The sequence below is a fragment of the Neopsephotus bourkii genome, unplaced genomic scaffold (assembly GCF_033783945.1).
Source record: "Neopsephotus bourkii isolate Nb327-2 ecotype Australia unplaced genomic scaffold, CSIRO-AGI_Nbou_v1 NB_1350, whole genome shotgun sequence".
Classification (NCBI taxonomy): domain Eukaryota; kingdom Metazoa; phylum Chordata; class Aves; order Psittaciformes; family Psittacidae; genus Neopsephotus; species Neopsephotus bourkii.
Window position 1 is genome coordinate 1,217,207 of NW_026901829.1, and position 11,606 is coordinate 1,228,812.

The 11,606-nt window shown below is 44.2% G+C and overlaps 1 protein-coding gene and 1 long non-coding RNA gene across 5 annotated transcripts; both read right to left on the minus strand.

The window, feature by feature from the left end:
* Window positions 1-510: 510 nt before the first annotated feature.
* GPR161 (G protein-coupled receptor 161) lies at window positions 511-9,683 on the minus strand. 4 transcript variants are annotated; one of them, XR_009727412.1, is made up of 6 exons: window positions 9,027-9,683; window positions 7,816-8,540; window positions 6,189-6,293; window positions 3,524-3,655; window positions 2,499-2,826; window positions 511-582 (listed from the first exon to the last, which is right to left on the minus strand). XR_009727412.1 is itself a non-coding variant. In XM_061366615.1 (5 exons), exons 1-5 carry the CDS (start codon window positions 9,464-9,466, stop codon window positions 2,579-2,581), a joined length of 1,638 nt encoding a protein of 545 aa, XP_061222599.1. In that variant the 5' UTR covers window positions 9,467-9,683; the 3' UTR covers window positions 806-2,578. The 4 variants fall into 4 exon arrangements, 2 of the variants coding, with proteins under 2 accessions (XP_061222599.1, XP_061222598.1); XR_009727411.1 differs by having other exon boundaries at window positions 2,449-2,826; XM_061366615.1 differs by lacking the exon at window positions 511-582 and having other exon boundaries at window positions 806-2,826; window positions 3,536-3,655.
* Window positions 9,684-9,746: 63 nt separating this feature from the next.
* On the minus strand, window positions 9,747-11,538 carry LOC133219352 (uncharacterized). The gene is made up of 3 exons (XR_009727413.1): window positions 11,471-11,538; window positions 10,767-10,856; window positions 9,747-9,774 (listed from the first exon to the last, which is right to left on the minus strand). It is a non-coding gene; the product is annotated as an uncharacterized LOC133219352 (long non-coding RNA).
* Window positions 11,539-11,606: the final 68 nt, after the last annotated feature.

Genomic DNA, 11,606 nt, shown 5'->3' on the forward strand with positions numbered 1-11,606 from the left:
ACGCTTTGGAACGCGACGGAAAGCGCGTGAAGAGAAAGGCGCGCTGCCATTGGGGAGCGCAGGTCGAGAGGGCGTGGCTAAGACTAAGGGGCGTGGCCTTTGCAGTGGTGTTCCCCGGGTTCCCGCTCACGTCACGTGGAAGTAACCGCAGAACAAACAGACACCACAGGCTATGAGAGGCTGGAAATAGTTCGGTTTTCTTTTGTGTTGTGTTTAACATGGGGAATACATGTTTACAAAATGTGTGCATTTCTTACTTACTGCTTTTGTTAGCGACAATTCAAGTGCGATAGCGACTGTGGTAGTAACGATTAGGGAAAGGTTGTAATGCATGTACAAAAATATTAACAACATTTACACTAAGTAGGGGGTCAGTGATATTAACAAGGACAACCAAATTCAGCCACGGTGTAAACTGGCACAGCTCCAGCTGAATTTGACTCAGTACCGCTGTAGAAAAACAAGCTTCTAACAAAATACTCACAACTTTGTGCTTTCACACAAGCCTTGGCATACGTACTCAGTTGTGCTCTTTCTACATCCATCAACATTCAAGTTTGCTCAACTTGTTTTGAAGCAGGCCTAGGAAATAAATGGGATGCAGATAAAATTCTTCCAGCCACCTGATGCAAGTGCACAGCTTAAGGAGTACTGAGTACACTAAGCAACAGTGACTGTAATGTTAATGACACCAATAATGATCTCAGTGCAGAGATTTTCAGTTAAATACAGGGAATTTTTGGTTTCTTTTCTTAAATGAGTGCCCAATTTATCCAACACTAGAAGCGAAAAATTAAGGAGGACCTCACTATTATTAGTAGTTTCATTCCTGTCTTAGGCCAAGAGCCATTTTACTGGTGCTCAGGTGTTCTTGCTGTAACAGCCTGTTCTTAATCAGCAAACCATGTACTGAATTTTAAGCATGCAGCTGTATCTTACATGGCAATGTAATGGGATTCAGGCTAGTTCATAAAGTCAAGCTGCTTTGTCCAGAGATGGCCATAAGCTTGTGCTGAAATATGTTTCCAAGTTCGGAACACAGGCAACAGGGTGTCTATGTAGAGTACTGGGGCTCTGCCTCAATAACAGTTTGCTTCTCTGCCTTCAAGTGCATCACACACAGCCATAATTTAACAAGTGTACATCCAGTTTTTGCCCAGATGGAAACATCCTGCTGCTGGTTTCCAAACCATCTGCTGCAAAACTTCAGACACACCACTTCTGGGGAAAGGTGGAGGGAGTGGGCACTGAGCAAACAGATGCAAATCCTTGGTCCTTAAGTCTATTTGCTACTGACATCCCCAAGAAATTATCCTACTCATTTATGTCTCCCTCTCTTTGAAATAAGGAGTAGGGCAGGGCTGCAACCCTCACAAAGTAAGGAAGGGGCCAGCCAGGGAAAGCACAGAAATGTTCCTCAAGCCAGGATCCTTCTACGATCCACCTCATCCCTCTTTTCCTAACAAACCTTTTCACCTCTGCAGCCTGTTTAGTTGCCAGCAGCTTGACTGTTGCAGTTTCCCTTCTTTGGCAAGCAGGACTGATGAACTCTCTCACTAAGGCCCAGCAAGGTCATGTCTGTACAGTGCTCACGAACATGCAACGTGCAATATAAGTGCCAAATATTTCTATTTTAGAGATTCATGAATATTCCAAGAAATAGATGCACTGAAGTACCTATAGTTTAAACACTACATTCCCTCATGATTAAAAAAAAAAAGCAACAAAACCTCATAGAACTTCTGTCTCTGGAAAAGATGAATGCTGGGTATGAAGTGGTAATACCTTATTTGTATTCTGTCAAGATTATCACAGCCATAGAAGTGCCCTTTTAGTAAAAGCAAAACCAGAGAAGTGAAGTTCTCAGGGAAACTAAGAACTCTGCATTGATGATTTCCTCAAATACCATCTCTGTGGTATTTCTAGCGCAAGTCTGCTCCCACCTACTACATCTAAAGCAGCTGCTGTCACATAAGGCACAAGCAACATATAGTACACTTTCAGGTCTAGTGTTCTGATGATTGAACAGCCAGGAATATCCACTAGCAAAGGTAAGAAACACCACAACTTGTATGAGCTCTCTGAAAAGTTCAGGTTTTGCCCTTAATAAAGGCCATGCTTCTCATTTGGGAGTCTGTGACAGTAAGGCATAGTATCCAATGAACAAGCTCCTATCAGAGCACTACAGCTATCAAGTATAAACTGAGTATCCTGGTGTACAGAAAACGATCTATGTAGTAATGAATTAAGCACTGTACATACATTTCCATTTTTCATTCCTAAAGCTTTGGCCGATAATGGACCCAAGATTCAACAGACTAATGATCTGGTCAGTGAAATCAAACCCTGCATTCCTACACACTGTGTGATACATTTAAGACATGGCACAAGAGTCAATAGCACCCTAAACAGTAAACAAACACTGCTGTAAAATGCTGATGCAAGTACCAGAATTTTTCAAGTGTTGAGAAAACACTGAAAACATCCTGAGAAGATACCCTGGTTCTGTTGAAACACCAACAGCTGTAGTAGGTCCCGCTTAGTGGTTTCTTTCAGGTTTCATACTCCAGTGCTCCTGTCAAATATTCCCTTCATCAATGCTCTGCAACTTAAGTTTCTGGCTAGCATGGGGCCTGATGCCACGCCGTGTGTTCACGGTGCTTCCTGGCAGAGTCCGCGCAGGGAACAGAGCTCCTGGTAAAGCATCTTCCCCAAACAAGCTGATCTTCACATCAGCCTCAATAGCTCTTGCTAAACTGGATGCGTAACTGTCCAGTGATTTATGGACTTCAGCTTTTACATGAAGAACAGAATTCTTTGCAGATTCTGGGGTGGAGTGGGGGAAACAAGCAAACAACATATCAGAAAACAAAGAGGATCAACATGGCTGTGCAACTACTTGAAGACTATATTAATCCTTTTGTTAAGGTATCACCACGCCCTCTGAAAATACTTTACATGTACAATACTTTACATATGATTGCAGCAACTTTGCTAGCATGGAATCAAGTAAGTTAACTGAACATAAGTGAATTGGTTCATCTTATTTTAGCCCAGATCTGCTGAGAAACACACTCACAAGTAAGTGAAGTAAAAAAAAGGTAAATGAAAGTGAAATTATATTCGGACCATTTAAAGTCTGCAGATGGAAGAATTTCAAGTCTGTGAATGACAAGTTCAGAGGAAGCAACAAATGAAAAACATTTGAATTAATGGAATCGAAGTATAAGGACAAAAAAATGTATTCCTTGGGAAACGCAGAACCAGATGCAACAGACATCAGATGAGTGGAGTTGCAGAGAAGATACTGCTCTGCAACATAAATGATATGTATGCAGGGAATCCCAGCTTCTAACTTTTGATCTTGTTGCTTCTTGAGAACTGGAAGAGACTAATCTTACTTTCTGTTGTACCTGCATGAATGGTCAGGTCTGCTAGGTGAACAGTGGTCAAATGTAATTTCAGTTTCTGGGAGGCTTCCTGAGCACATCATATAGTTGATACTGAGCATTTCCATACTTACCCCTAAACCCACCTTTAATTTGCTCTACTTCATCTTCAAACGTCACTGAACTCCTCCTTCGAGGAGGACAGACACAGTGCGGGGCTTGAGTGCCATCTGAGCTATAATCTTCAAGAAGCATTGTCTCGGTTCCTGAAACAAAGCAGGAGTTCTCAAGCAAAACAGAGTAATGCTGGGATACAATATTTATGTGGTGGCAAAAACCTTCCTGTCAATAGCAGCTCCTTCAAAAGATGTCTAAACCCAGCATTTGCAAGTAAATTTCAGCTTGAATTAAACACTGCACAAAAAAAAAAAGAATGTCAGAGTTTCCACTCAAACTATTTGGAAATCTTTTATCATTATCTATCCAAAACCTTAAGCAGTTCCTCTAAATGTTCAGCTGAAGAGCTTATAATGTCAATACGACATCCAACAAAGGTGCAACCTTACCTTCAGAAAATGAAAGATAAAGCTGAGGGAAACTTCCCCCTGATGAAGACAAGAGACTAACACTGGCTACCTGAGAGGCAGACAACCATAGCTGCCAAATGTCAAGCTTGCCATCAGACCCGGATGGAAATCTAAATGGGAGAAATTTTCTGTTCAATGCAGTCTGTATCTAAAAACCTGTTTTTACTTTCCTGAAGTATATTTTAATGGGGGAAAAAATCTCTTGCTGGTTGGGAATGATTTTTGTCTGTTTTTTTTTCCAGTTGAGGAGTTTTTTGGCTTTTTTAATTTCATCACCCTACATCTGTTTTGCACCTTTCCAATATAAAATAGAGTTTACAAGTACAAGGAAATTAATCTTGGAAGCTCTGCAATGCTTCTACAAAAAGGGCAAGACTGCAGCTCAGACTTCCCTTGCAATGCTGGTCTCTGCTGTGGACAGGAGAAGCAAAACAAGCACTATGGGGAGATGCCAGGACCGTGCTGGGTGAGCAGTCCTCAGGGAAGTCCATTTACTCCTCTGATGTGACAACAGGCCTAGGACAAAAAGCTTTCACAGCTTTTAGAACTCTTCCAGAGGGTGGTTTCCCATCTCTCTTCACCCACTTGAGTGCTTTTGATCCCCAAACATATTCTTTTTGCATTAAGGAGGTATTCCAGCACCCATATTACAGAAAGTGAGACATAACTGGGGGTGTACCTCTAGACAACATACTGCTCCATAAGTCTACTCTTTGCTGACAATTCACTGTGATATAGCAAAGTGATAAACTAGTGTTATGTCACTTCTCCCTCCAGCAAACAAAAATGAGCAGCTGTCCTAATACACCATCCCAAATAAGCTAGCAACCTCCTCTGCTGTTCTGTGGATCAGCTGGATTTAAGGCTATCTGCTGAAAACAGTAGATGCTTACAGATCTCCAAGGGTACCGGATCCTTCTCAGCAATACAGTGTGCAGTGGAAGGGTGACACTAGGATGTGTCAAATGAGGGTAGTGAAGAAACTAGCCTCTTGTTCTTACAGGGTAGATCATCGTCCTCTGAGTAACAGAACTTAAAGCAGCATTTACAGCAATTAAAACTTGGGTCTCAAGTCACATTTTGTGTATAGCTGGGACTACTTGGATTCTCGTCCTCTCCTACTACATCCCTTTTTCACAACATGGAAAGCTCAGCTTAAGTTTACCAGAGCAGATGAAGACACATGCCACAGGATCAGGTACTGCAGCAGGCAGCACTGAAGAGGGACTAAGACTTCTTTCTGCTCTTTAGTTCCTCACAATATAGGCATCAACTGAAACAGTATTTCACAGTGGATCACTGCGTTGACAATCCCTGGCTCTGGAATGCAGTTGCACTTCTAACTGCACTCAGTGTGTATTTAGTTTGCTCATTCGTTTAAACTGCTTAGTACCATTCCTCAAAAGATGGTAGCACAACATCCTCTTAACTGAGACAGGTTTACCAGGATGCTATTCTTTATATACAGCTGCAGAATACCTACAACAGGTATAAAACTACCAATGTAGAACAACTACCAAAATAAATCCCAGCTCCATAGACTTCCTTTACGAAAGTAAGAAACAAACCTCTAACACCAAGCAAACATTAGACAGTCACCCTCTGGTGTCTCTAGAGCAGTAATACTCTTAAAAATAACTGCAGTGCAGTTAAGGGAGAGGTAGCTGATTTAACTACCAGAAAAATCTAGCTACAGTTCTGGATAGAAAATTACCATCAGAACTTTCCCCTTTTCCAAACCATCTTCAGTTGAGAGTTCTTAAGTAGCAACAAAATCATAAGCTGACACCACCCAATGCGTTTATGTTTATGCTGCAGGATGACCAAGACATGGCCTCTCACAAACTAAGAAACAAAGAAGCACATTCTCTACAGCACTTTGTTGCTCTGTTCCCCATGGGTACAGGGAAAGTCCCTGAAGAACGATCAAAACTAAAGGAGAAGAGCACAAAAACAGCAGTCCTGCTCCCAAGACACATTATCAGGAAGGGTCATAATTCCTTAGAGTAAACAGTATTTTGCAAGTAAATATATTGAGAGCAAGGAAGGAAAAAAGCAACTGCAACAGTTTTGTTGTAACAGCTGAAACAGATGCTTCATGTCATCCATCCACCAAGAGACATCTGTGTGTTTAAGTACAGACTGTCCTAGAGAGTTCTGCCAAGGTACAAGTGCAATCTTCTGCTCAAGAGAGCAAGACACTTTTAGTTACCTGAATCCTGTGAGCAGCTGAAACCTGTGTCTCCTGTGCTGCTGCTGTTTCCTAATGGCCGCCCGCCTGCCATGAGGGCAGTGAGATGAGGAGATAGCCCCAAATCTGCAAGAGAGACTTGTTCCTGTTATACAATTAAGGTTTAAGGTGTCTGCTGTAGTAAAAACCTCTTCTAGTAATGCCCTCTCCACTGCCTTATTTATTATACTACATAAAACTTACCTTGCTGATTCATAGTGTACAGCATCTGGACTTCCCGACTCAGAAATCCAGTCAGCAGCTTTCAAGTATCCTTGTAGTCTTCCCATATGGCAAGTCTCCTTTTCTACCTGCACGACCTCCCACCAGCTCCTTTTGCAGTCACATGTTTTATCAGCCAGACAGGCTGAACAGGGAGCATACACACTTAAGAGAGATGGGGATATCTACCATACACCTTCTAGACAGAGAGTAACCTAGCACCCACCAGCAGCTATGACAGGCCGTTAGAGTGGCAGGAAGCTCATGAGCAAGGCTGGGACACTGAGATGCCTGGCTTCTTTCAAATCCCCAAAGCAAGAAGGGAGGAGATTCTAGGATTCTTGCAGCGGTGCTGTCTTTGGATCCCACTTCAAGATTTTGTTGTGGGTTTGGTTGTGGGTTGTCTGGTTTGGTTTTTTTACCCTATCAGCTTTCTGCTAACACACCTGATAAACTTGAAGCTGTCAACTTCTTATTGCTTAGAAAGAGAAATTTCCCATTTTTAAACACAACCCCCTCACCACCCCCCGGTCCCAATGTATTCATCCATAGCATCTCCTGGATACAGATTTGCCAAAGCACCTGCAGCTTGTGATGTGGTTGCAGATGCAAAATTCTTTCATTTAGCTGGGAGCCTCTCCCATGTTGCAGAAAAGACAACAGAGCCTTAGTGCTCTCCTCTTCCTTCTGCATTTTAGCTCTTCCTTCCCAATTAAGTGACTTCATTCCTGCTTCTGCATGAAATGTCCCTTGGGACATGAGGATGTCTTATTTTTGGAAGCTCCTGAACAGGACCATGGAAATGATAAAAAAATCAAATGTTGTTGCGTTGCTATTTTAAAAACGGTAAACTGATCAACTGAAGCTCTCAGCCTCTAGCTTGGGGAGACATCAAATAGTTTTACTCTTTTACATAGTTTTACTTTGTTTATGATCTTTTCTTCACAACCATTAAGCCTAAAAACTGAATTTACAGAAATAGTTGTACCAGTGAAACTGTAGTAATCTCAAACACTTATAGCATAAAGCCAGGAACTGAAGAACAAGTGCTGCAAAATATATTATTGTAGTGCTCCAATCTGGGTAACACAAAATGATAGACATATGAGAAGAAATGCTTGAGAGAAGAAAATAAACTGGTTTTATCACCACTATGTTTTCTCTGGCAGAGAAAATTTTAGTAGGAGAAAGAGGTTATTTCCCACAAAAAAAAAGAGAAATTCTTTCTCCTTTCAAGTGTCCACAGTATCCTGAACAAAAGACTGCTGAAACCTCCAGAAACATCCCACTGTATACAAAGCCCAGAAATATGCCAAGCACACGCAGACATTAAGTCTTATTCTTACTGGTATTAAGGGAGCGTGTCTTTTGTGGCCATGCATCTTACCTGTGATCCTGTTGGAAATGCTGAATAACCTTGATGTCCTGTGCCGCTGAACAAAGGTCTCTCGATAATACCGATCCCCAAAACACATTCCTAGTAGTTCTTTGCGTACTGTTTTGTTCCACAGTCCATAAATCAGTGGATGGCAAATGGCACTGGAAAAAGACAACCACGTAGCTAACGTCTCCAAGGCAGGGGAAATACTATTCTTTCCCCAAAGTGCTTCTGATGTAATTACTACCATGTAAGGCCCCCACGTAATCACGAAAGCACCGATGACAACCAAGATGGTTATGAAAGCTTTGCACTGGTTGGCTGAGTAGACAACCCCTTGGAAAGTATTCCTTCTGCTGCCTGAAGAGGATGTGGAAGTGTTGGAGTTCTTCCTCCCATTCCTCTGGGAGTCCTCCTCCACAATGATGACACTACCACAGTGGATTTTGCGGGCCTTAATCCTTGCCACTCGAAATATGAATCCATAGCAGATCATCATGACCACAAAAGGCAGCAACGCACACCAGATCTGCCAGAAGGCAGTGTATCCAGCCTCTTTATGCCAGGCTGCCACACACATCCACTTGAACTGGTCAAACTCCAAAGATGACCAACCGAAAAGTGGAGGGAGGCAGCCAATAAGGGAATGTAGCCACACATAGACAAGAGCTACCACTGCTCTGTTGCCTGTTATCTTCATTGGGTAAATCATCGGGTACAGGACAGCATAGTACCTGGTGGACAAGAAAAGAAAGTCAATGGAAGCACAAAAGATGTACATATTTTAACGATGTTGAGATCTAGTTCTCCTTTCTCCAAACCCTGAAGCGAGTTCAGGGAGCCTGTTTAAAAAAATAATTACATGTAAAAATACATATAATTGCAGTCAAGACTGTAAAACTTGGCTAAAGGCACACATGCAGCTATTAAATCTGTCCCTACATGTGAGTGGGTGGGTACAGGGTATAATCTGGACTTTTAAAGTCATTATTTCTTGTTTCTCATGTAGTATGTTATTATACAATCAATAGCTTTAAAAACCTCTAAAGGCATGTGTACATTCTGCAGTATTGATGACACCACTTTCTTCTGCACCAGAATTTCACAAGGGGCTGAAGGAAAAAGGACTCCACAGTGGTACGCAGCATTATCCACTGATATGAACACCCTATGGAGTGATGAGGCAACTTGTTACAATTCATCAGAAAAAAAGTGCTTACCGGTCTACAGCTATGAGTCCAAGAGTAAGCATGCTGGCTGAGCTGATCAGCATGTAGAGCAGTGCTGAGAAATTGCACCAAACAACTCCGAAGATCCATTCTCGCCTGATGGAGCTGGTGACAACAAAAGGCAGCACCAGTACAGAGAGCAGAAAGTTGGAGAGGGTCAGGCTGAATACAAACTTGTTGCTCAACGTGAGAAGGTAAGACTTCCGATACAGAGTGACGACAATCACCAGGTTGCCCAAGCAGATGAAAATAGCAATGACGATTATAGCAATGGACTCTGTGACTCTGACTGCCCCATCTTCCTGCGTGGTGAGGTTCCTCAGGCCCTTCACATTGCTGAGGGAGGAATTGCTGCTCATGGTCAGAGTATGCAGAGCTGAATCAGCCAAGACATGCTGAGCAGCTAGAAGCAGCACAACGCTCAGAAACATTCAGTCAAGACTTCTTCAGATTCTCTCCAAAGACTGGAGGCCCTTTTGCCTGTGTTAATTAAATTTACCTGTAGAACGCAGGAAACCATTTTAGATGGGAAAGCGAAGGGGCAGAAAATTGCTTATGGGTACACCAAAGAGGTCAGTGACAGTACCAAGCCTAGAACATGGAAGAAACTGTCTGAAAGACAAGAAGTGGAAGGACAAGGAAGAAAATCAGCACACTTTACTTTAAGATTTTCTAAGTATCTTACTTGCTTCTAAACCATACTCACCAGCTTGCATCTCATTCAGTCCCTTCATCTAGGCTGTGAAGAAACAGGAATGTCACTATCAGTCTTTGATTCGCACTTTAAAATAAGTAACTTTTGTTTGATTGTTTTTTGTTTTGTTTGTGGTTTGTTTGGGGTTTTTTGGTTTTAATTCTGGCTGTTTATCCTGCTTGTTACCTTGCATTCTGCCTATGCAGCATTTGCTGGTGGTCTGTGGATACTCGGCTAATCATACCCTGCTGACTCTTTCTTAACAGTTGCTATGTAACACTCAAAGACTCAGGGATCATGTACTCTCCTAACATCACTTCTCCATGTTCATAATCACCTTAGCTACAGCGGTGATTTGGTTTTACTGCCAGTACCAAAGGACTGGGGAAACTGCCTTTCTGTACATGAAGACATTTTTCTGTAAATGAAGACATTTTTCTGTACATATTCTTTACAGTGAGGGTGGTGAAATACTGGCACAGGCTGCCCAGAGAGGTGGTGGGTGCACCACCCCTGGAGACATTCAAGGCCAGGCTGGATGTGGTTCTGGGCAACCTGATCTAGTTGGAGACGTCCCTGCTCATTGCAGGGAGTTGGAGTAGATGACTTTAGAAGTCCCTTCCAGCCCAGACTATTCTATGATTCTATGAAGCTCAAGACACTTCCTTGCATTAGGCTGCAGTCCACTTCTTGAGACAGCCTTTAACCCCTGACTTCTCAGTGCTAACATCCATCCCACCGATTCACAACCTCCAGCTATGACCCTTCGTTTTTTCTCCCAGTTTCTCAGCAGCCATCTCCCTGCTGCCTCCAACTCCTACCTACTTCATTCAATCCTTCCCCCACCCGCAGGCCAGCATCCTGAAGGAAAAGCACCACCAAACCCCCCAAAAGATATGCAAACCCTAAAACTAGAGAGTTCACCAATTAATGTGAAGTTGATACTAGCATTCTTTTTGGAAACTAGAGACTTGGGGAAAGTTATCTCAGCTAACTCTGCGCCCATCCATAGCTCCCGAAAGGCCAGGAGTACTCACAGAAACGCTTCTGTCTGCGCGGCTGCCGTGGCCTTAGCCGGCAATGTCAGGCGGGAGAGCCACGTTTTTCCCATTTTTATCTGTGCTTTCCTAAGAACATAATTAAAGACATTACTGGGCCGTGCTTTGTAAAGCATAACCTAGCTCTTCTCTAGTGAAGCTCTCTGCCAACTCTTGCAAAAGTGCTTCTCCTCACGTTTCTCCCCAGACGTGCCCCCACACCTCTGCGAGCCTTCCGAACGCTTTTGGACTAGTGCAGGTTTTGGAAAGGCGGCTACCCCTGAGGAGCTAAGGCCGCTCCCTTGCACCAGCGCCGGCAGGGCCATCTGACGCTTCCCGTCCCCTCACGGCCTTGCTGCACCCTCAGGGGAGAAGGTGGCCCCCGGGAGAGGGCAGGGCAGCATCCCGTCCTGTCTCATCCCATCCCATCCTGTCCCGTCCCATCCCTGCCCGGCTGCTTGCAGCGCGGTCAGGCGTGCCGGCACACACAAAGTCGGCCGTGTCGATGGGGAGGACGGGGGTCGCCATTTTGCCCCCAATAGCCAACAAAGGGCGAGGGCAGGGTCTTCCCTTCCGAGCATCCATCGCGGCCCGCCGCTCCCACCACCCCTACCGCCCGCCCCGCCACGGCAGCCGGTGCTGGCACCGCACTCACCGCCCGCCGCCAAGTGCCTGGGATTACAGCGTCCCGGACCTCTCACCACCGCCAGAGAGGCCCTGAGCCGCAGTCCAACCGTCCCATCCCGCCGCGGCCATCTCCATGCCCCCTCCCCGCCGGCCCGGCCCGGCCCACCCCACCCCACCGTGTCCTCCCGCCGCGACCCCACCCCTCCATCGCTG

What these genes read in the sequence shown, in the direction of transcription:
- GPR161 (XM_061366614.1), bottom strand. Translation starts at nt 9,466, where the DNA reads ATGTTTCTGAGCGTTGTGCTGCTTCTAGCTGCTCAGCATGTCTTGGCT. An exon ending in GGACTCATAGCTGTAGACCG is followed by an intron (nt 8,541 to 9,026) that starts GTAAGCACTTTT and finishes CTTGTCCACCAG; the next exon opens with GTACTATGCTGTCCTGTACC. An exon ending in CATTTCCAACAGGATCACAG is followed by an intron (nt 6,294 to 7,815) that starts GTAAGATGCATG and finishes TCTCTCTTGCAG; the next exon opens with ATTTGGGGCTATCTCCTCAT.